This window comes from Saccoglossus kowalevskii, chromosome 16, assembly GCF_978046115.1.
Source record: "Saccoglossus kowalevskii chromosome 16, keSacKowa6.1, whole genome shotgun sequence".
In the NCBI taxonomy this organism is placed as follows: domain Eukaryota; kingdom Metazoa; phylum Hemichordata; class Enteropneusta; family Harrimaniidae; genus Saccoglossus; species Saccoglossus kowalevskii.
The window spans coordinates 449,412-474,982 of NC_140656.1; the positions used below are offsets into that span (position 1 = coordinate 449,412).

Here is a 25,571-nt window from a genome sequence, read left to right on the forward strand (position 1 = left end):
ATTACAGGTGCCCACATAGCTGAGGTGGAAGCTGTATTAGGCATTGTTATGCTAATGAGTAGGGCTTTGTTTTAGCCAGTACAGTGTAGTGCTGTTAGAAGCACACTTCGTTTTGGACTGTGAAGGAGCAACAAGTCAGGTTACTCTGCTCAGTGGGTTAAAAGAAATTCCGCACCATAGCTTTTCTAGGCAGTCGATGTATCCATATATTGGTGTATTGCGCTCTAGTGCTCTCTGAGCCAGTTTTCTGCTATTCAAGTGGAAGTAAGTTCGGTACTTCCAAAAAGCAGTATTGTGTCAATTTGACACAGGCAGCGTGGCTGAGTACTGGGTGTGACCGGCGTGGTGGTGTGGTGTTGCTGGGGATAACTCGAGGCGGGGTTCAGTGGGACCGGCCTCTAGACCCTCCGTTGCTGAGCGTGAAGTGTGTGAAAGAATTCTCGTCCATTAGATTAAAGACTTCCAACTAACCAGCCAGTGACTTAAAGTCCGGTATTGTTGACTCCCTGGATGTAAGAAGACTACAGTTCCCAGACTACCCTGTACGGAATTCGTCATATGCTCTGGATCGTCGAGTCTACGTCAATCTGTATAGGAGTTTGATCTGCATTGAAACTGTTTCGCCGTGAATGTGATACATAGCTAAGTGACATATCTGCATTGCGTTAACAGTAACCACTAGTCATAGAGAGTGAACATTGTACTGTTGTACTTGTTACCAGAACTGATATTATATAGATTAATTGTACTGCTATATTCGTTACCAAAGGTTATATTTAGTAGTGTTGGGGCTTTAACTTGTGCGCATAAGTATAGATTTAAGACGTGTTATGATATCGATATTCTGTTGATTAAATTGATTTATTTGTTAATTTAATACGCACTAGGACTTGTGTAGTTTCTCCTCATACCCGACCACGGATCTCTTGCCTCTTAGGCCGACAACGGTTTGCTATTTGGTATTTAGGGTGGCTGATTCCCAGCACCTGACATTATGGGGGCTCGTCCGGGAGCACGCATTGTCTGAAATTTATTTATAGAGACCGTGCTTGGGGAGGTAGAGATTCTGCATATGGTGCCTGCAATTGAGAGTTTGGAGACTGTGCTATTGCAACATATGCGCCTGTTTGTTCCCTGCGTCATTGTATGCGGTGCGTCAGCGTTATCTTGTGTTTTGCCATATAGTACTGTGGCGTGGGTACAATGCTGCTTGGGTAGTTAATTGAGGGGTATACAAACTGCGCTGCACCAAAGTATGGAGGCAGAAAGACTGTCTAGGCTAGGGAAGGAATTTGGACTGGAAGGGGGTGCCTTGAAAGATTTTGTTAGAGAAGAGCAGGCAAAAGAGAGGGACAACAGGGCTAGTGAGAGAGAGGAGCATAGGCGACGGGAGGCGCATGAAAAAGAACTTTTGCAGATGCAGATTCATTTGCAAGAACTGAAATTAAAAGGGGAAGCTGCAGAACAGCCTGCGGCCCATTTCGATCTTGCTAAGGCACGTGCTCCTAGATTACAAGACTTCCGAGAAGACGTCGATGACATGGACGCCTACCTTCAAAGGTTTGAACGCTATGCCACTGCCCAGAAGTGGGAAAGAGGTGATTGGGCTGTGAACCTCAGTGCTTTGTTACAAGGTAAGGGGGTATCTACATATAATCGAATGCCAGCTGCAACAGCTAATGATTATGATGTATTGAAACCAGAACTATTGAGGGCATACCAGCTGACTGAAGAGAGTTTCCATGATAAGTTCCGTTCATCAAAGCCAGAGTGTGATGAAAGCGCTCAGCAGTTTATGGTCCGTATTGGCGATTACTTGGAAAGATGGGTAGAACTATCCAGCACACCAAAGACCTATGAAGGGCTTGCAGATTTACTGCTCAGAGAACAATTTGTTTGTGGATGTTCCAAAGACCTAGCTTTGTTTATAAGAGAGCGTTGGCCAAAGGACGCCAAAGAAATGGTTTCTTCAGCCTCAAAATATTTGGATGCACGAGGAAATTGGGGATTGCAAAGGAATGCTAAACCTAACCAACGGGGTCAGCAGCGAACAGTAAACTCAAAGCCTGGTAACTCATCGAGCCAATGTGGTAAGTCGACTAGCCAAACCAGTCAATTTAGAGGAAAGTGCTTTATATGTGGTAAAGTGGGTCATGTGGCCAAAGATTGTAGAAACAGACCCAAGGCCCATAAGACGGCAGCCTTGCTAACTGGAGATGGTGGACAAGTTTGTGCTCACTGCAGCAGCTGCCAACAGTCTATAAGAGGTGATACAGGTAATGCATGTATGGTGGTGACAGTGGAGCCAGGTGAAACTAATGCCACACAAAGTAAAGAGTATCTTCTGTCATGCGGGCACAAGCTTCCAGTGATGAGTGCTGCATGCAGTGCACATGGTGTGAAAAGAATGCCAGTAACCAAGGGAACAGTCAATGGGAAACTGGTTAGTGTCTTGCGGGACAGTGGTTGCAGTAGTGTGGTGGTCCGAAAAAGTCTAGTGTCAAGTAGACAGCTGACCGGTGAATACAAGACGTGTGTCCTGATTGATGGAACCATTCGAAAAGTGCCAGTGGCCACAATAAAAGTGAATACTCCTTATTTTATTGGTGATGTAACTGCATTGTGCATGATGAATCCTGTGTATGACCTGATACTGGGGAATATTGAGGGTGTGTCTGAGGCATCCCACCCGGATACATCATGGAAAGAACCAGTAGTGACAGGCAGATTCTGTACGATGGGTAGTCAAGAACAACCGGGGTTGGCAAATGCTGTGGAGACCAGAGCTCAGAAACTAGCCAATCTAAAGCCAATCAAAGAACTGAAAGTGCCCAAAGCTGTCGGTGAGGTGGTATCTGCAGAAAAACTTCAACAAGCTCAAGAAGAAGATCAGCAACTCAACAAACTACGCGAGAAAGCCCTTTCCGGTGAAGTGAAAATGACGAAAAATGGTGGAAGATCAAAGTTCATCATGAAAGATGGAATCTTGTATAGAGAGTTCAACTCTCCAAAGGTGCAATTTGGAGACAAGTTATCACAGGTAGTAGTGCCAGAGATATATCGCAATCAGGTGATGAGGCTAGCCCATGAATCTGTACTTGGAGGCCACCAAGGAGCCAAGAAAACCACAGATAAGATTCTCAGTAACTTCTTCTGGCCTGGGCTGGCAGCAGACGTTTCCAGATACTGTCGGTCTTGTGATTCATGCCAACGAACTCTGCCAAAGGGGCGCGTAAGCAAGGTACCACTTGGGAGTATGCCATTGATCGATGTTCCATTTCAGCGTATTGCAGTTGATCTAGTTGGCCCTATCCATCCATGCACTCAGCGCAAAAACAGGTATATACTCACTATTGTTGACTATGCAACACGCTATCCGGAAGCTGTTGCATTATCCAACATTGATACAAAGACTGTTGCTGAGGCCCTCCTGGACGTCTACTCAAGAGTGGGGTGCCCACGTGAAATCCTAACAGACCAAGGGACTCAATTTACTTCAGAAGTGATGCATGAAGTCAGTAGATTGTTGTCCATAAAACAGATGACTACCACGCCATACCATCCAGCATGCAATGGTTTAGTTGAACGGTTCAACGGAACCCTGAAGCTCATGATTCGAAAGATGTGTGAGGAACGTCCAATGGATTGGGATCGTTATTTGAATGCCTTATTATTTGCATATAGAGAGACTCCACAATCTAGCACTGGTTTTGCACCGTTTCAATTACTTTATGGGAGGAATGTGCGGGGACCAATGGCCATCCTAAGAGAATTGTGGACAAGCAAGATCGCAGAATCAGAAACCAAGACTACCTATCAATATGTCCTTGATCTTCAAGAGAAGTTGGAGAAGACGTGCGAGTTGGCAAGAAAAGAATTGAGCAAGTCACAAGGCAAATACAAGTTCTACTATGACAAAAAGACCAAATGCAGAAAGTTCAACAAAGGTGATGAAGTGTTACTGCTCCTTCCCACTGACCATAACAAACTGCTTATGCACTGGAAGGGCCCATTCCGAGTGGTAGAGAAAGTAGGCAATATGGATTACAAGATTGATTTTGGTCACCGGGTGAAAACATTCCATGCTAACTTGTTGAAAGGGTACTACCGAAGGCACAAGCAAACAGAGGAAGTAGCAAATGGACTCCTTGAGGTGGTATGTGTATCGGTCATAGATGAATACAACTATGAATCATCTGAAATACCAGAAGGCACAGGAATGAAAGGGGACGACTTGCTGCGCACCCCAGCATTTCAGCAGAAAGAATATGCGTCAGATGTACATATATGTGACAACTTGTCAGACATACAGGTGAGAGAGGTGAAAAGAGTGCTGAACAATTATAAAGATGTACTGACTGATGTCCCAGGAAGCACCACTCTCGGCTTTCATGATATCAAGCTGAATGATCAGACACCAGTACGTAGCAGACCTTATCCCATTCCCCATGCACTCCGCGAAGCAGTGAAAGATGAGGTGAAGTCCATGATTGAGATGGGAGTAGCTGAACCTTCTGAAAGTCCATATGCTGCACCATTGGTAATGGTCAAGAAACGTGATGGGTCAAATCGCTGTTGTGTTGACATGAGGAAACTCAATCGTATAACCATTTTTGATGCAGAGCCAACACCTGATCCAAATGAATTGTTTGCCAAACTGTCTGGTGATCATTTTTTTACCAAGATTGATCTCAGCAAAGGGTATTGGCAAGTACCGTTAACAGAAAGTGCAAAGCCATTAACGGCCTTCATTACACATGACGGCTTGTACCAGTTTGTTAAAATGCCGTTCGGGCTCGTAAATAGTGCCGCAACGTTCAGCAGAATTATGCGGAAGCTGTTGAGGGACGTAAAGAATGTTGACAACTATATTGATGATATACTTATCCATACTGCATCATGGGAAGAACACATCAAAACACTTGTAAAATTGATGAGTAGACTGCGAAAGGCAAAGTTGACAGCAAGACCAACCAAGTGCTACATGGGTTACGAACGGATCGATTTCCTAGGTCATGTGGTTGGCCACGGCGTGCTGCAGCCTGATCCTGGAAAACTCCAGTCTATACAGGAGGCGCCCCGGCCAAGAACAAAGACAGAACTACGTTCCTTTTTAGGCCTTGCCAACTATTACAGATCTTTTATTCCAAATTATGCAGCGTTGGCAGTCCCTCTTACCGATAAAACCAAGAAAGGTTGTCCTACTAAAATAGAATGGGGAGAAAGCCAAGAACGTGCTTTCCATACGCTTAAGTCAAAACTGGCACAGGAACCTATCCTTCACCTTCCTGATACTAGCAAACCATTTATCCTACGTACGGATGCTTCTGAACGAGGAATTGGAGCAGTGTTAATGCAGGAGTTTGACAAAGTAAAGTTCCCTGTGGCCTATGCTAGCAAAAAGTTGTTGCCAGCACAGACAAGGTACTCAGTGATGGAGAAGGAGAGCTATGCAGTTGTATGGGCTGTTCAAAAATTTGAGTCGTATCTATATGGACGGGAATTCCAATTGGAGACAGATCATCAGCCGTTACTATGTATGCAGCGTTCAGCAGTAGCCAATGGTCGCATAATGCGTTGGGCATTGGCCCTGCAACCTTATCGCTACACAATGGTCGCGATTAAAGGAAAGGACAATATTGGCGCTGATTTCATGAGTAGATCTGTAACAGAATGATATCCGATTTATGAATAAATGTGGGACATTTATCTTAAGAAGGGGGTAAATGTCATATTATGGGTGGCACTGGAATTACAGGTGCCCACATAGCTGAGGTGGAAGCTGTATTAGGCATTGTTATGCTAATGAGTAGGGCTTTGTTTTAGCCAGTACAGTGTAGTGCTGTTAGAAGCACACTTCGTTTTGGACTGTGAAGGAGCAACAAGTCAGGTTACTCTGCTCAGTGGGTTAAAAGAAATTCCGCACCATAGCTTTTCTAGGCAGTCGATGTATCCATATATTGGTGTATTGCGCTCTAGTGCTCTCTGAGCCAGTTTTCTGCTATTCAAGTGGAAGTAAGTTCGGTACTTCCAAAAAGCAGTATTGTGTCAATTTGACACAGGCAGCGTGGCTGAGTACTGGGTGTGACCGGCGTGGTGGTGTGGTGTTGCTGGGGATAACTCGAGGCGGGGTTCAGTGGGACCGGCCTCTAGACCCTCCGTTGCTGAGCGTGAAGTGTGTGAAAGAATTCTCGTCCATTAGATTAAAGACTTCCAACTAACCAGCCAGTGACTTAAAGTCCGGTATTGTTGACTCCCTGGATGTAAGAAGACTACAGTTCCCAGACTACCCTGTACGGAATTCGTCATATGCTCTGGATCGTCGAGTCTACGTCAATCTGTATAGGAGTTTGATCTGCATTGAAACTGTTTCGCCGTGAATGTGATACATAGCTAAGTGACATATCTGCATTGCGTTAACAGTAACCACTAGTCATAGAGAGTGAACATTGTACTGTTGTACTTGTTACCAGAACTGATATTATATAGATTAATTGTACTGCTATATTCGTTACCAAAGGTTATATTTAGTAGTGTTGGGGCTTTAACTTGTGCGCATAAGTATAGATTTAAGACGTGTTATGATATCGATATTCTGTTGATTAAATTGATTTATTTGTTAATTTAATACGCACTAGGACTTGTGTAGTTTCTCCTCATACCCGACCACGGATCTCTTGCCTCTTAGGCCGACAACGGTTTGCTATTTGGTATTTAGGGTGGCTGATTCCCAGCACCTGACAGTATTAATGCTAGTAATGTGGTTATTGCTACCAGGTTGGTACTAATGCTAGTAATGTTGTTATTGCTAATAGCTTGGTAGTAATGTGGTTATTGCTACCAACTTAGTATTAATGCTAGTAACGTGGTTATTGCTACTAGTTTGGTACTAATGTTAGTAATGTGGTTATTGCCATTAGCTTGGTTCTAATGCTAGTAATGTGGTTATTGCTACCAGCTTGGTAGTAATGTGGTTATTGCTACCAGCTTGGTACTAATGCTAGTAATGTGGTTATTGCTAATGGCTTGGCAGTAATGTGGTTATTGCTGTCAGCTTGGTACTAATGCTAGTAATGTGGTTATTGTTACCAGCTTGGTACTAATGCTAGTAATGTGGTTATTGCTAATAGCTTGGTAGTAATGTGGTTATTGCTGCCAGCTTGGTACTTATGCTAGTAATGTTGTTATTGCTACTAGCTTGTTTCTAATGCTAGTAATATGGCTATTGCTACTAGTTTGGTACTAATGCTAGTAATGTGGTTATTGCTACTCGCTTGTTACTAATGCTAGTAATATGGTTATTGCTACTAGTTTGGTACTAATGCTAGTAATGTGCTTATTGCTACCAGCTTAGTACTAATGCTAGTAAAGTGGTTATTGCTACTAGCTTGGTACTAATGCTAGTAATGTTGTTATTGCTACTAGCTTGGTACTAATGCTAGTAAAGTGGTTATTGCTACTAGCTTGGCACTAATGCTAGAAAAGTGGTTATTGCTACTAGTTTGGTACTACTGTTAGTAATGTGGTTATTGCCATTAGCTTGGTTCTAATGCTAGTAATGTGGTTATTGCTACCAGCTTGGGAGTAATGTGGTTATTGCTACCAGCTTGGTACTAATGCTAGTAATGTGGTTATTGCTAATAGCTTGGTAGTAATGCTAGTAATGTGGTTATTGCTGCCAGCTTGGTACTAATGCTAGTAATGTGGTTATTGCTACTAGCTTAGTACTAATGCTAGTAATGTGGTTATTGCTACTAGCTTGGTACTAATGCTAGTAATGTGGTTATTGCTACTAGCTTGGTAGTAATGTGGTTATTGCTACTAGCTTGGTACTAATGCTAGTAATGTTGTTATTGCTACTAGCTTGGTACTAATGCTAGTAAAGTGGTTATTGCTACTAGCTTGGCACTAATGCTAGTAATGTGGTTATTGCTACTAGCTTGGTACTAATGCTAGTAATGTGGTTATTGCTACTAGCTTGGTAGTAATGTGGTTATTGCTACTAGCTTGGTACTAATGCTAGTAATGTGGGTATTGCTACTAGCTTGGTACTAATGCTAGTAATGTGGTTATTGCTACCAGCTTGGTACTAATGCTAGTAATGTGGTTATTGCTAATAGCTTGGTACTAATGCTAGTAATGTGGTTATTGCTACTAGATTGGTATTAATGCTAGTAATGTGGTTATTGCTACCAGGTTGGTACTAATGCTAGTAATGTTGTTATTGCTAATAGCTTGGTAGTAATGTGGTTATTGCTACCAACTTAGTATTAATGCTAGTAACGTGGTTATTGCTACTAGTTTGGTACTAATGTTAGTAATGTGGTTATTGCCATTAGCTTGGTTCTAATGCTAGTAATGTGGTTATTGCTACCAGCTTGGTAGTAATGTGGTTATTGCTACCAGCTTGGTACTAATGCTAATAATGTGGTTATTGCTAATGGCTTGGCAGTAATGTGGTTATTGCTGTCAGCTTGGTACTAATGCTAGTAATGTGGTTATTGCTAATAGCTTGGTAGTAATGTGGTTATTGCTGCCAGCTTGGTACTTATGCTAGTAATGTTGTTATTGCTACTAGCTTGTTTCTACTGCTAGTAATATGGCTATTGCTACTAGTTTGGTACTAATGCTAGTAATGTGGTTATTGCTACTCGCTTGTTACTAATGCTAGTAATATGGTTATTGCTACTAGTTTGGTACTAATGCTAGTAATGTGCTTATTGCTACCAGCTTAGTACTAATGCTAGTAAAGTGGTTATTGCTACTAGCTTGGTACTAATGCTAGTAATGTTGTTATTGCTACTAGCTTGGTACTAATGCTAGTAAAGTGGTTATTGCTACTAGCTTGGCACTAATGCTAGAAAAGTGGTTATTGCTACTAGTTTGGTACTACTGTTAGTAATGTGGTTATTGCCATTAGCTTGGTTCTAATGCTTGTAATGTGGTTATTGCTACCAGCTTGGGAGTAATGTGGTTATTGCTACCAGCTTGGTACTAATGCTAGTAATGTGGTTATTGCTAATAGCTTGGTAGTAATGCTAGTAATGTGGTTATTGCTGCCAGCTTGGTACTAATGCTAGTAATGTGGTTATTGCTACTAGCTTAGTACTAATGCTAGTAATGTGGTTATTGCTACTAGCTTGGTACTAATGCTAGTAATGTGGTTATTGCTACTAGCTTGGTAGTAATGTGGTTATTGCTACTAGCTTGGTACTAATGCTAGTAATGTAGTTATTGCTACTAGCTTAGTACTAATGCTAGTAATGTGGTTATTGCTACTAGCTTGGTACTAATGCTAGTAATGTGGTTATTGCTAATAGCTTGGTAGTAATGCTAGTAATGTGGTTATTCCTAATAGCTTGCTAGTAATGTGGTTATTGCTACCAGTTTGGTACTAATGCTAGTAATGTTGTTATTGCTACTAGCTTGGTAGTAATGTGGTTATTGCTACTAGGTTGGTACTAATGCTAGTAATGTGGTTATTGCTACTAGCTTGGTAGTAATGTGGTTATTGCTGCTAGCTTGGTACTAATGCTAGTAATGTGGTTATTGCTACTAGTTTGGTACTAATGCTAGTAACGTGTTTATTGCTACTAGCTTGGTACTAATGCTAGTAATGTGGTTATTGCTTATAACTTGGTAGTAATGTGGTTATTGCTACTAGGTTGGTACTAATGGTAGTAATTTGGTTATTGCTACTAGCTTGGTAGTAATGTGGTTATTGCTACTAGCTTGGTACTAATGCTAGTAATGTGGTTATTTCTACTAGCTTGGTAGTAATGTGGTTATTGCTACTAGCTTGGTACTATTGCTAGTAATGTGGTTATTGCTACCAGCTTGGTACTAATGCTAGTAACGTGGTTATTGCTACTAGCTTGGTACCAATGCTGGTAATGTGCTTATTACTACTAGCTTGATACTAATGCTAGTAATGTAGTTATTGCTACTAGCTTGGTACTAATGCTAGTAATGTGGTTATTGCTACTAGCTTGGTACTAATGCTAGTAATGTGGTTATTGCTACTAGCTTGGTACTAATGCTAGTAATGTGGTTATTGCTAATAGCTTGGTAGTAATGCTAGTAATGTGGTTATTGCTGCCAGCTTGGTACTAATGCTAGTAATGTGGTTATTGCTACTAGCTTAGTACTAATGCTAGTAATGTGGTTATTGCTACTAGCTTGGTACTAATGCTAGTAATGTGGTTATTGCTACTAGCTTGGTAGTAATGTGGTTATTGCTACTAGCTTAGTACTAATGCTAGTAATGTGGTTATTGCTACTAGCTTAGTACTAATGCTAGTAATGTGGTTATTGCTACTAGCTTGGTACTAATGCTAGTAATGTGGTTATTGCTAATAGCTTGGTAGTAATGCTAGTAATGTGGTTATTCCTAATAGCTTGCTAGTAATGTGGTTATTGCTACCAGTTTGGTACTAATGCTAGTAATGTGGTTATTGCTACTAGCTTGGTAGTAATGTGGTTATTGCTACTAGGTTGGTACTAATGCTAGTAATGTGGTTATTGCTACTAGCTTGGTAGTAATGTGGTTATTGCTGCTAGCTTGGTACTAATGCTAGTAATGTGGTTATTGCTACTAGTTTGGTACTAATGCTAGTAACGTGTTTATTGCTACTAGCTTGGTACTAATGCTAGTAATGTGGTTATTGCTTATAACTTGGTAGTAATGTGGTTATTGCTACTAGGTTGGTACTAATGGTAGTAATTTGGTTATTGCTACTAGCTTGGTAGTAATGTGGTTATTGCTACTAGCTTGGTACTAATGCTAGTAATGTGGTTATTGCTACCAGCTTGGTATTAATGCCAGTAACGTGTTTATTGCTATTAGCTTGATACCAATGCTAGTAATGTGGTTATTACTACTAGCTTAGTACTAATGCTAGTAACGTGGTTATTGCTACTAGCTTGGTACTAATGCTAGTAATGTGGTTATTGCTACTAGCTTGGTACTAATGCTAGTAATGTGGTTATTGCTACTAGCTTGGTAGTAATGTGGTTATTGCTACTAGCTTGGTACTAATGCTAGTAATGTGGTTATTGCTACCAGCTTGGTACTAATGCTAGTAACGTGGTTATTGCTACTAGCTTGGTACCAATGCTGGTAATGTGCTTATTACTACTAGCTTGATACTAATGCTAGTAATGTAGTTATTGCTACTAGCTTGGTACTAATGCTAGTAATGTGGTTATTGCTACTAGCTTGGTACTAATGCTAGTAATGTGGTTATTGCTACTAGCTTGGTACTAATGCTAGTAATGTGGTTATTGCTAATAGCTTGGTAGTAATGCTAGTAATGTGGTTATTGCTGCCAGCTTGGTACTAATGCTAGTAATGTGGTTATTGCTACTAGCTTAGTACTAATGCTAGTAATGTGGTTATTGCTACTAGCTTGGTACTAATGCTAGTAATGTGGTTATTGCTACTAGCTTGGTAGTAATGTGGTTATTGCTACTAGCTTAGTACTAATGCTAGTAATGTGGTTATTGCTACTAGCTTAGTACTAATGCTAGTAATGTGGTTATTGCTACTAGCTTGGTACTAATGCTAGTAATGTGGTTATTGCTAATAGCTTGGTAGTAATGCTAGTAATGTGGTTATTCCTAATAGCTTGCTAGTAATGTGGTTATTGCTACCAGTTTGGTACTAATGCTAGTAATGTGGTTATTGCTACTAGCTTGGTAGTAATGTGGTTATTGCTACTAGGTTGGTACTAATGCTAGTAATGTGGTTATTGCTACTAGCTTGGTAGTAATGTGGTTATTGCTGCTAGCTTGGTACTAATGCTAGTAATGTGGTTATTGCTACTAGTTTGGTACTAATGCTAGTAACGTGTTTATTGCTACTAGCTTGGTACTAATGCTAGTAATGTGGTTATTGCTTATAACTTGGTAGTAATGTGGTTATTGCTACTAGGTTGGTACTAATGGTAGTAATTTGGTTATTGCTACTAGCTTGGTAGTAATGTGGTTATTGCTACTAGCTTGGTACTAATGCTAGTAATGTGGTTATTGCTACCAGCTTGGTATTAATGCCAGTAACGTGTTTATTGCTATTAGCTTGATACCAATGCTAGTAATGTGGTTATTACTACTAGCTTAGTACTAATGCTAGTAACGTGGTTATTGCTACTAGCTTGGTACTAATGCTAGTAATGTGGTTATTGCTACTAGCTTGGTACTAATGCTAGTAATGTGGTTATTGCTACTAGCTTGGTAGTAATGTGGTTATTGCTACTAGCTTGGTACTAATGCTAGTAATGTGGTTATTGCTACCAGCTTGGTACTAATGCTAGTAACGTGGTTATTGCTACTAGCTTGGTACCAATGCTGGTAATGTGCTTATTACTACTAGCTTGATACTAATGCTAGTAATGTAGTTATTGCTACTAGCTTGGTACTAATGCTAGTAATGTGGTTATTGCTACTAGCTTGGTACTAATGCTAGTAATGTGGTTATTGCTACTAGCTTGGTAGTAATGTGGTTATTGCTACTAGCTTGGTACTAATGCTAGTAATGTGGTTATTGCTACTAGCTTGGTACTAATGCTAGTAATGTGGTTATTGCTACCAGCTTGGTACTAATGCTAGTAATGTGGTTATTGCTAATAGCTTGGTACTAATGCTAGTAATGTGGTTATTGCTAATAGCTTGGTACTAATGTGGTTATTGCTACTAGCTTGGTACTACTGCTAGTAATGTGGTTATTGCTACTAGCTTGGTACTAATGCTAGTAATGTGGTTATTGCTACCAGATTGGTACTAATGCTAGTAACGTGGTTATTGCTACTAGCTTGGTACCGATGCTGGTAATGGGCTTATTACTACTAGCTTGATACTAATGCTAGTAATGTAGTTATAGCTACTAGCTTGGTACTAATGCTAGTAATGTGGTTATTGCTACTAGCTTGGTACTAATGCTAGTAATGTGGTTATTGCTACTAGCTTGGTAGTAATGTGGTTATTGCTACTAGCTTGGTACTAATGCTAGTAATGTGGTTATTGCTACTAGCTTGGTACTAATGCTAGTAATGTGGTTATTGCTACCAGCTTGGTACTAATGCTAGTAATGTGGTTATTGCTAATAGCTTGGTACTAATACTAGTAATGTGGTTATTGCTACTAGCTTGGTATTAATGCTAGTAATGTGGTTATTGCTACCAGGTTGGTACTAATGCTAGTAATGTTGTTATTGCTAATAGATTGGTAGTAATGTGGTTATTGCTACCAACTTAGTACTAATGCTAGTAACGTGGTTATTGCTACTAGTTTGGTACTAATGTTAGTAATGTGGTTATTGCCATTAGCTTGGTTCTAATGCTAGTAATGTGGTTATTGCTACCAGCTTGGTAGTAATGTGGTTATTGCTACCAGCTTGGTACTAATGCTAGCAATGTGGTTATTGCTAATAGCTTGGCAGTAATGTGGTTATTGCTGTCAGCTTGGTACTAATGCTAGTAATGTGGTTATTGCTACCAGCTTGGTACTAATGCTAGTAATGTGGTTATTGCTAATAGCTTGGTAGTAATGTGGTTATTGCTGCCAGCTTGGTACTTATGCTAGTAATGTTGTTATTGCTACTAGCTTGTTTCTAATGCTAGTAATATGGCTATTGCTACTTGTTTGGTACTAATGCTAGTAATGTGGTTATTGCTACTCGCTTGTTACTAATGCTAGTAATATGGTTATTGCTACTAGTTTGGTACTAATGCTAGTAATGTGCTTATTGCTACCAGCTTAGTACTAATGCTGGTGATGTGGTTTTTGCTACCAGCTTGGTACTAATGCTAGTAATGTGGTTATTGCTAATAGCTTGGTACTAATGCTAGTAATGTGGTTATTGCTAATAGCTTGGTACTAATGTGGTTATTGCTACTAGCTTGGTACTACTGCTAGTAATGTGGTTATTGCTACTAGCTTGGTACTAATGCTAGTAATGTGGTTATTGCTACCAGCTTGGTACTAATGCTAGTAACGTGGTTATTGCTACTAGCTTGGTACCGATGCTGGTAATGTGCTTATTACTACTAGCTTGATACTAATGCTAGTAATGTAGTTATTGCTACTAGCTTGGTACTAATGCTAGTAATGTGGTTATTGCTACTAGATTGGTACTAATGCTAGTAATGTGGTTATTGCTACTAGCTTGGTAGTAATGTGGTTATTGCTACTAGCTTGGTACTAATGCTAGTAATGTGGTTATTGCTACTAGTTTGGTACTAATGCTAGTAATGTGGTTATTGCTACTCGCTTGTTACTAATGCTAGTAATATGGTTATTGCTACTAGTTTGGTACTAATGCTAGTAATGTGCTTATTGCTACCAGCTTAGTACTAATGCTAGTAAAGTGGTTATTGCTACTAGCTTGGTACTAATGCTAGTAATGTTGTTTTTGCTACTAGCTTGGTACTAATGCTAGTAAAGTGGTTATTGCTACTAGCTTGGCACTAATGCTAGAAAAGTGGTTATTGCTACTAGTTTGGTACTACTGTTAGTAATGTGGTTATTGCCATTAGCTTGGTTCTAATGCTAGTAATGTGGTTATTGCTACCAGCTTGGGAGTAATGTGGTTATTGCTACCAGCTTGGTACTAATGCTAGTAATGTGGTTATTGCTAATAGCTTGGTAGTAATGCTAGTAATGTGGTTATTGCTTCCAGCTTGGTACTAATGCTAGTAATGTGGTTATTGCTAATAGCTTGGTAGTAATGTGGTTATTGCTACTAGCTTGGTACTAATGCTAGTAATGTGGTTATTGCTAATAGCTTGGTAGTAATGTGGTTATTGCTACTAGCTTGGTACCAATGCTAGTAATGTGGTTATTGCTACTTGCTTAGTACTAATGCTAGTAACGTGGTTATTGCTACTAGCTTGGTGCTAATGCTAGTAATGTGGTTATTGCTAATAGCTTGGTAGTAATGCTAGTAATGTGGTTATTGCTGCCAGCTTGGTACTAATGCTAGTAATGTGGTTATTGCTAATAGCTTGGTAGTAATGTGGTTATTGCTACCAGCTTGGTACTAATGCTAGTAATGTGGTTATTGCTACCAGCTTGGGAGTAATGTGGTTATTGCTACTAGCTTGGTGCTAATGCTAGTAATGTGGTTATTGCTAATAGCTTGGTAGTAATGCTAGTAATGTGGTTATTGCTGCCAGCTTGGTACTAATGCTAGTAATGTGGTTATTGCTAATAGCTTGGTAGTAATGTGGTTATTGCTACCAACTTAGTACTAATGCTAGTAACGTGGTTATTGCTACTTACTTGTTACTAATGCTAGTAATATGGTTATTGCTACTAGTTTGGTATTAATGCTAGCAATGTGGTTATTGCTACTAGCTTGTTACTAATGCTAGTAATATGATTATTGCTACTAGTTTGGTATTAATGCTAGTAATGTGGTTATTGCCATTAGATTGGTTCTAATGCTAGTAATGTGGTTATTGCTACCAGCTTGGGAGTAATGTGGTTATTGCTACCAGCTTGGTACTAATGCTAGTAATGTGGTTATTGCTAATAGCTTGGTAGTAGTGCTAGTAATGTGGTTATTGCTGCCAGCTTGGTACTAATGCTAGTAATGTGGTTATTGCTAATAGCTTGGTAGTAATGTGGTTATTGCTACTAGCTTGGTACTAATGCTAGTAATGTGGTTATTGCTACTTACTTGTTACTAATGCTAGTAATATGGTTATTGCTACTAGTTTGGTATTAATGCTAGTAATGTGGTTAGTGCCATTAGCTTGGTTCTAATGCTAGTAATGTGGTTATTGCTACCAGCTTGGGAGTAATGTGGTTATTGCTACCAGCTTGGTACTAATGCTAGTAATGTGGTTATTGCTAATAGCTTGGTAGTAATGCTAGTAATGTGGTTATTGCTGCCAGCTTGGTACTAATGCTAGTAATGTGGTTATTGCTAATAGCTTGGTAGTAATGTGGTTATTGCTACTAGCTTGGTACTAATGCTAGTAATGTGGTTATTGCTACTTACTTGTTACTAATGCGAGTAATATGGTTATTGCTACTAGTTTGGTATTAATGCTAGCAATGTGGTTATTGCTACTAGCTTGTTACTAATGCTAGTAATATGATTATTGCTACTAGTTTGGTACTAATGCTAGTAATGTGGTTATTGCCATTAGATTGGTTCTAATGCTAGTAATGTGGTTATTGCTACCAGCTTGGTAGTAATGTGGTTATTGCTACCAGCTTGGTACTAATGCTAGTAATGTGGTTATTGCTAATAGCTTGGTAGTAATGTGGTTATTGCTGCCAGCTTGGTACTAATGCTAGTAATGTGGTTATTGCTAATAGCTTGGTAGTAATGCTAGTAATGTGGTTATTGCTGCCAGCTTGCTACTAATGCTAGTAATGTGGTTATTGCTAATAGCTTGGTAGTAATGTGATTATTGCTACTAGCTTGGTACTAATGCTAGTAATGTGGTTATTGCTACTAGCTTGGTACTAATGCTAGTAATGTGGTTATTGCTAGTAGCTTGGTAGTAATGTGGTTATTGCTACTAGCTTAGTACTAATGCTAGTAATATGGTTATTGCTACTAGTTTGGTACTAATGCTAGTAATGTGGTTATTGCTACCAGCTTAGTACTAATGCTAGTAAAGTGGTTATTTCTACTAGCTTGGTACTAATGCTAGTAATGTGGTTATTGCTACTAGCTTGGTACTAATGCTAGTAAAGTGCTTATTGCCACTAGCTTGTTACTAATGCTAGTAAAGTGGTTATTGCTACTAGTTTGGTACTAATGTTAGTAATGTGGTTATTGCCATTAGCTTGGTGCTAATGCTAGTAATGTGGTTATTGCTACCAGCTTGGTAGTAATGTGGTTATTGCTACCAGCTTGGTACTAATGCTAGTAATGTGGTTATTGCTGCCAGCTTGGTACTAATGCTAGTAATATGGTTATTGCTACTAGTTTGGTACTAATGCTAGTAATATGGTTATTGCTACTAGTTTGGTACTAATTCTAGTAATGTGGTTATTGCTACCAGCTTAGTACTAATGCTAGTAAAGTGGTTATTGCTACTAGCTTGGTAATAATGCTAGTAATGTGGTTATTGCTACTAGCTTGGTACTAATGCTAGTAATGTTGTTATTGCTACTAGCTTGGTACTAATGCTAGTAAAGTGGTTATTGCTACTAGCTTGGTGCTAATGCTAGTAATATGGTTTTTGCTACTAGTTTGGTACTAATGCTAGTAATGTTGTTATTGCTACCATCTTAGTACTAATGCTAGTAAAGTGGTTATTGCTACTAGCTTGGTACTAATACTAGTAATGTGGTTATTGCTACTAGCTTGGTACTAATGCTAGTAATGTGTTTATTGCTACTAGCTTGGTACTAATGCTAGTAATGTGGTTATTGCTACTAGCTTGGTACTAATGCTAGTAATGTTGTTATTGCTACTAGCTTGGTACTAATGCTAGTAAAGTGGTTATTGCTACTAGCTTGGTACTAATGCTAGTAATGTGGTTATTGCTACTAGGTTGGTACTAATGCTAGTAATGTTGTTATTGCTACTAGCTTGGTACTAATGCTAGTAAAGTGGTTATTGCTACTAGGTTGGTACTGATGCTAGTAATGTGGTTATAGCCGGTCGCTTGGTACAAATGCTAGTAATATAGTTATTACTATAGTGTGGTGTATTATGCGAGGTCCGCCAAGTGATTGAAGTCTGTATTTTCCCTATTGAAATGTTGTACTGTATCGCATTGCACATATAGAAAATGTTGTGATATTTTCAAAATACGTCAGGACCAGATCTTGGAATAAATTATTAATCTAGTATTAATTATTGTTGTAGCTGACCCAGTCATTGAAAAAGGCCTGGATGTTGCACCAGAAGGATCTGTCTTCATCCTCTGCATCGTAGGAGACCAAAAAGCGTAAGTTTCGTTTTACTTGACCTATCACAAGTATTTAATCATCCACGCTGTCGAATAAAGCCATACAAAAACATTGTATTTTGATTTCTATATTTGATAATTATCTATCCATGAAAACTGAGTTTTGCAGTCATTCCGTTAAAGTCGCTATTTGAAATAAAAAAAAGTCAGCAGAAAGGAATGACTCAAATTAAGATGTCATTACTTTCTTGAATAAAAAGGATTTATGCTAAACACAAATATTTACGTTTTTTTATTCAATTATCTTCCAATATAACAGGCGGGTCCCAATTACAAGATGAGATAAACTAAAATAAAGTAGATAAAAAAAACAATGATTCTTTTGATTTAAAATTACTAAATGAATAAAACAAATTAATGAAACTAGATTATTTAGTCCCCTTTCAGAACACTGGAAGGGATAACTAATGACTTAATATTTTCTGTTATGCAAAGTGGAATCCAACAAAAACCAACGTCTCCCAGCAAAGAATGTGTGACTTATGGTCACGGGATTAGTATGTTTTCTTGTGAAATCGAGATGACGCATGATAAATTCTAATATAAGTATCACTCTTTGGCAGGTTTAATTGCCCCATGGCATAGACAAACATTGAGTGCCACTATATGATTCTTTATTTCAGATAAACAATGATACATGTTACATTAAAATTGTCATTATTTGTGCTTCTCCATAATTTGCACAAGTCACAACTATTATAAAGCCATGTTTATTAAAGTCAATCACATTATTAAATTATTACTCAATGCCATTGTCATAGTATCTTTGAGCAATGTTCAAGTGTACGATTGTTTACTAGTATACAGTTTTCAAATATACGTACCAATTGCATCGTAATGACAAATGCTGTTTTTGCTAATGATCGGATTGTCACATTTCAATCTGAACACAGATATCATAAACTCAAGCTATTCAATATATTACGTTATAATACCCATAAACATCATGGTATACATTAGATTACTATGAATGACAATAAAATCACAACAATTAACAGAATAAAAATGTTTTGTGTCACAGCTTTTTACCTTGCCCGTAACATCAAAGACGGGAAGGAAAGGTATATTAAGGGACAAATTTCTGTCCGGCGTTGTCGTTGTTGTCCGGCGTTGTCGTTGTCATCGTTGTCATTAATAATTGTCATTGTGTGCACAATAACTTTACTAATTCTAGTCCAAACCTCAAACTTGGTCACCGTATTCATCAGTATAAAGTCTTCCCTGAGTATGAATGACAGATGTCCTGTATGAAAATATCATGCAAAAATTGTGAAAATATTTTGACTGTTTCTACTTGACTGATCACTGGCGATACACATCATAGGTCACTGATCTCAGTGGAAATATGCATTGTTTTATGTGTTCAATGAAGCAAATCATTCATCTTGTAATAATATCCTAGGTAATGTATCTCCCAAATCCCATGGGAATACTAGACTGAATTTCAAGATCTGAAGCTAATATAAAATCTGTTTAGTTCAAAGTTATCAAATCAAAAACAATACATAAACAAATTATAAAAAGCAAAACATTGCATCCACATTTTGAAAAAAATGGAAATGAAAATTCACAGGAATATGTTTCAGCTACTAGAACAGAATGATAGAGCTTTTATAATAGTAATTTTAAAATGCACTTTAAAAACAAAGATTGCAGTGTTTGAAGATGTAGATTCTCAGGAAGCAAAGTACTTCTCTCTCCACTGGGCACCAACTAACTAAAATTTGCATTAGAAAGCAGAGCTTGCAACATGATAGGTATTCATAGAGGGAGTTTTTGTTTACTTTTCAAATAATATAGTAGTCACACAATAAATATAATAAGGCAGTTCATATTTGTCTCAGTGAATCATTAATTTTTGACAGACACCTATACAAAATAATTGGGCAAAAGCCAGCTAAGATTTTATAATATCTTGCATGGTTTATGAATCTTTTCACGTCTAAATGCAGCACCTTTTTGTTTTATACTAAAAAATCTGAATTACTTTGAATAAAGCTGGAAATTATGTCCCTTAAAATAATTAAACAAATTAGGCACCAATGTTTTTGTAAGATATTTACATCTATCAAGGACATTCGGTAGACTGATTCCCCACTGTTGTTTCAACTCCATAACTTGTATTTGTATTAAAATTAATTATGACAATGCATATTCATATTGAAACAAACGATGATAAATGGAATAATATTATATAACAAAGGGAACTAAGGGCAAGATCACCAGAGTTCAACTATGTTTTTTATATTATTGTTTGTGTGTGTAAACTCTAATTTGAAGTCATGGCAATAATACTGGTTTATCTTTTAGTGGTGAAATATTGTATTATTTGTAATATTTTGTTTTGTATTTACAGATGGAATTGCGCTGACAATGCCTTTAAGAATCTTCCTGACATAGCAATTCCAGAAATCCCAATGTTAATGAAGCTGTCCACGGTATGTACTGTATAACATAACTCACATAAACGTACCAAAAGCTGGTAGGTGTCAGGTGCCATAGCATGACATAAACAGGCTGAAAGCTGTCCACTAATTATGACAAAATAAAAGTACAATATACACTACATGACTGTTGTCGGAATATTAAAGATAATTAATTGCCTATATGCCGTCGCACTGTGACTGTTTGTAAATCACTGATCAAAATCTCACGATTTGCTGTGGCAACATTGCCCATAACAGGACACGTGCAGGTATATTTAATAACAACAGTGCATAACAATGTTATTTTATCTTCGTTTGCGACCGACAGGTTCTTGTCAATCACTGTACATGCATACTCGCACAATACTAAAACAAGTGTGACGTCATAGATATTGTATTAGCATATTTAATGTGACCACATTCAAGTATAGCCTTATAAGGGATAGTTATAATCACGTGCCTGTTATAAGACATCACGTGTCTATTTTTACTTTTGATTTTTTCAGAGGCAAAAGTTGGACAATATTGAGTGCAAGAATGAAGAACTCGTCAAGAAATTTATCAGTGGATGACACTGGCATAGATGAAAACGATATATATCAGCTGTTTCAGCAGTCAATATTCTAGACAAAACAGAATTTACATTATTAGATGTGCAATCTTGTAAGGCATTGTAGCGAAATTCTCTTTGGTGTTTAGTGTCATTGTATAAGTATGGATATGAGAAGGCAGTATATGGTTTACAGATACTATTCTATAACATATACTGTTTATATATTTGCCAAAAATGCCTTAATTAATCCAGTGATCTTGTGTAGTTATTTTACTGGACAATGGATGAACACTGAGGGCGCTAGTCATCGTTCACTGAATTGGACAACCATATATTTGCATTAGATAAATGCATCAGTAAAATTGAATTATTACAAACTAATAACAAAGAGTATGCTGGACTTCTATACAAGCATGTGTATTAATTCGAAATTATAAAATACTGCATAACTTTAATTTGTAGCTGATTATGTTCGCTATGTCATTGTGATCAGTGGTGCTGTGAGGCTAAGTATTATTCATATCACAAATTTACTTTATACTGTTGGTTAATTTTACTGCCATTTTAGTCATAACATGTATTGCAGATGGGAGATTAAAATATACATAACATTCAACATGCATAAATACGTATGTGTGTATGAAGGGTGTGTGCATGCTAATCATGTTATGGAAACAATCAGGAATCATAAAACTGAACAACTGTTTTTGGAGCAGAATGTCTTACTATATGCGATGATGAGCTTAACCCCATGCCGATGATGAACTACTAAATACAGAATAGGTAAGTTTTAGAAAAGTTAACTGACAAAATCCAAGGTTTATAACAACAGTCACTGACATAGCAGGGTCGCCATGGTAACATATTTACTCACACAAAAGGCAAACAAAACCACATGTCAGTGAAAATTACGGACGTTGTTGAGATGGACTGTCACATTATGCAAACCTAGTCCTATCTATGTGAAGTGGGAAGGTTTTGACAGCACATTTTGGAGAGGAGGCAATAAGTAATATATAACACCGTGGTATGACAAAGACTATGTATGTCACACAAATGCCATGTATTATGCTTGTTAACTGCTGTCCTTCTTTGCAAACAACAGCTCTTTTCTGTCTGAAGAACGGAGGATTGCAGGGTATTAGACTACGTAGGTGGGGTACCTTCACATTTACATTTTCTGAAGCATCGCATTATACTTAATGGCAAATATAAAGAATCGTCATGTACGTTAGAAGGTTCTTAAATGCAAAGTTGTATTGTGAACTTAATGACACCTAAGACCCTGAAAAGTCAATTACAATTGAATATACAAAAATGCTCAGTTGTTCGGCTACTTACCACCAAGGTACTGTAATACAATACTGTAAATGTTGTAGTTAGTATATGTAATATCCGACATACTTGAGTTTAAGCAATTTTTGACAAAGGCTCGGGCGGGGCGCGTCACGCGTTAAAAAAACAACATTCACCCATGAAAGTGGTGGACCACTGTGAACCGCGCCCCCGGCACGCGACAATCTGCAGTCACACTATCAATGATCAAGTAACCACACCAGCAAAAAATTAGTTATCAGTATTCTTGATTATAAAATCGTAGAGTTAACACTTCATTGTAGAGCCAACATCTACAGGGTTGTTACGCACGATTCCAACTGACAATTTCGACAGACATTTTAGACACTAAACAGTTCTCAAACGAAAGCACTAAAACCGTGATTTCCGGTTAAGTAAACAGTAATATTGATTTTGATCCACCAACAGTCTAGTGTTTCTTTTTAGTAATTATCATTCAGAACTGCAACACTTCAGTCGCTGTAGCTGTACCACGCCTGATGACAGGATATCGTACTGCGTTGTTTCAAGCCAAGATATTACTTTGGGCAATCCACACAGTACAGCACTTCACTTCAACTCACTGCCAGTGTCAGAGTAGCCTATAACGTCATGAGTTCCCACTCAAATAAAGTCAGACATAGATCGATTGACTTTTCGGGCTCTCATGTGTTCAACGGATAGTGTCTAACAATGATCACGACTGATCTAAGCAATTTCAAGGGTATTTTCACTCCCATCAATATTCTGCACCCGGCTGGTGTGGACGGCCTCCCCGATCACATCCGACAATGCACAGGTTACCCTAGCACTGGTACATTAAGCCACAGCTGGAGTACATGTGATAATTAAATGAATGATATTTACTATGTGAAACTGTTAGAATGTAGCTGTGATTTCTCAGCTCCTGAGAGCGAGGTTATTTGGAGTTATGTTGGCGATCGCCACTGTGTCTGCGGAAGTACTATGGAAGATTGCATGATGGGAGTGAAAAGTCTTTTGATCAGTAAAATAATTTTAGAAAAGTGAAAACTAAAGTGACTGTGAAATAAAGTTTGTTTTAAATATTAAATATCATGAAATTTGAATGTAATAATGAAAGGAAATTGAATTGGTATGAAAGAGCAGTAAATGTAGCCAGAATGCAAGGTCAGAATCCGGGCTCAAAATACGTCACAATACATCCATCAAAGCGGTTGCAAAGTGTCAACAACTATGGATGAGGTAAAATACTTTGTTTGCAGTTTGCGTGAATGGCCGTGGAGAAAAATTCATGCAAATTATGTGCTTCAGTAACAGTATCTGCTACTTGTTTGTGCAATAGAGATTTATACAAGAAATGCTGCCAAAAGGCATGTCCTTCTAGTAAACAAAACAACCTTGGGACATTTATCTTGAGAAATTGAGAAAACAAAAATTCCTTGGGACAGTTGTTGTGAAACAATTGACATGCTTCGCCAGGGTGTCAAGGTTATTTTGATTATTTGAAGATGGAAACTGCTGATTTATGGAAGAGCAATGTTCAATGTCATCGGCAAAGTAATGCCGTTTTAGAGGGGTAACTCGCTAGAAGTATTCACTGTGACTCTGGACTTTTCATTCGGGTTTATACAACACTTACTTGTTACTATCACGAAGGTTTAATGTCTTGTTTGTATTTGCACAATGTGAATGAGGGGTTTATTGTCAAAATATATACAGGTGCTTGTATGCCTATTGAAACCATACAAAGTTCGACCAATGCACATCTGTTTCATGTGTTAAAAGAACATTGTGATGTTTTCGTGGAATTCTTAAATCTTGGTATCATTCCCAACTATCACCAAACTGTACGTTTTGACGACTCTATGCACTTCTGGGACTTGTAATAATTTTCTGGAAACTGTACAGCAAATCACATATTTTCCTTATTAATTGTTCATAGTTTTTTCTAAATTTCAGTTTTCATTGTTCATAATTATTTACAGTAATAACATATTTTTCCGATTGTGTGCATGACAGCTTTGCCCACACACAATAAGACAAGATGATATGTACATATATGTGCGAGTATGTTTCATGGATTAATAGGCCACTCCTTTGCTTCAATTCCAACTACATCTCTGGAAATATCACTTCCTGTTTATTATCCATATTTTGATATCCCACAATGTGTCGATTGCTTATCTGGAAATTCTACTACTACTATTTCGCAAAATTTAAGTCAACTCCCATATTGTCCTTCACAGTGAAGGTTAATTCAGATATATTGTAAATTACACAGAGGTAACACTACAATACATTCTCCTTCACATTCCCATGTATTACATAACAATCTTTGAGCTGAGGCAGTTATGGCTCTACAACCATCACCAGTTCTCTTGTCTAAATTGTATTGTACTGTAATAACTCTGTATACAGGTGCAGTCTAGCGCCACCTACAGTTGGATATAATAAAAGTCCCCGGATGTTCAAGTTCTATTTCCGGTTAATGGCGCGAACTTATCGTTGATGTAGTTTATTTTCCCTGACTATAATATCTTTGATTATTTCCCCCCATCATGGCTAACCCCGCTCCTGTGACAGGTTATGGGCCCAGTATAGGTCTTCATGGAAGATATGGGCGATTGATGTTCGATGGGGATGAACGGAAATATGGGAACGGGAAAATGGGAAGTCTAATTTCTCAGTTACATGCGTTTACAGAAACTGAAAGAAACCATCTTGAAACCGAAAGGCGAGGAGGTGGACGAAGCCAAGAACGAGGATGCTTTTGCTGAGCTGATTCAATTTATTGATGACAAGAGTCTTTCCCTTGTGATGGGAGATGCTTCGGACGATGGCAGAAAATCACTACGAATTCTGAGAACTCACTATGCAGGCACAGGTAAACCGTGTGTCCTATAGCATTATACACTGAATTGACGTCGCTCATGAAGCAGTCAAGCGAGTCTGTAACTGATTACGTCATAAGAGCAGAGACCGCAGTGGCAGCATTAAAAAAGGTACTCACTAAAACGAAGGACCGCGAAGGACCGAAGGACCTAACCGAAAGACCGAAGGACTTAAATGGGTGTAATGACAATAAAACGCTGATACGAATTACGTTGTTATACGTTGCATTTGTTCACAAATTATGCAGTAGCGATAAAATTTACAAAAATAATAAAAAAGCAAAGGACCACAATTATATTATAAATATGAGCGAAAGACCTCGTTTTTATTGTAAATATGAGCGAATGACCATGATTACGTGATAAAAATGAGCGAATCACCACGATTAAACTATAAATATGAGCGAACGAGCACGATTATATTATAAATATGAGCGAAGGACCACGATTA

General features: G+C 38.2%; 1 protein-coding gene and 1 long non-coding RNA gene across 2 annotated transcripts in view; both read left to right on the top strand.

Annotated features, from left to right (window-relative positions):
• LOC102807493 (thioredoxin domain-containing protein 17-like) overlaps positions 1 to 21,528 on the top strand; it is a 66,182-nt gene extending 44,654 nt beyond the window's left edge. Inside the window, exons 2-4 of the mRNA XM_085491554.1 lie at positions 17,831 to 17,912; positions 20,290 to 20,371; positions 20,866 to 21,528. Coding sequence (XP_085347680.1) covers positions 17,831 to 17,912; positions 20,290 to 20,371; positions 20,866 to 20,931 — 230 coding nt within the window. The 3' untranslated portion in view covers positions 20,932 to 21,528. The remainder of the gene's footprint in view (positions 1 to 17,830; positions 17,913 to 20,289; positions 20,372 to 20,865) is intronic.
• A 1,360-nt stretch (positions 21,529 to 22,888) lies between these two features.
• On the top strand, positions 22,889 to 25,328 carry LOC144358244 (uncharacterized). The gene is made up of 2 exons (XR_013421808.2): positions 22,889 to 23,471; positions 24,933 to 25,328. It is a non-coding gene; the product is annotated as an uncharacterized LOC144358244 (long non-coding RNA).
• Positions 25,329 to 25,571: the final 243 nt, after the last annotated feature.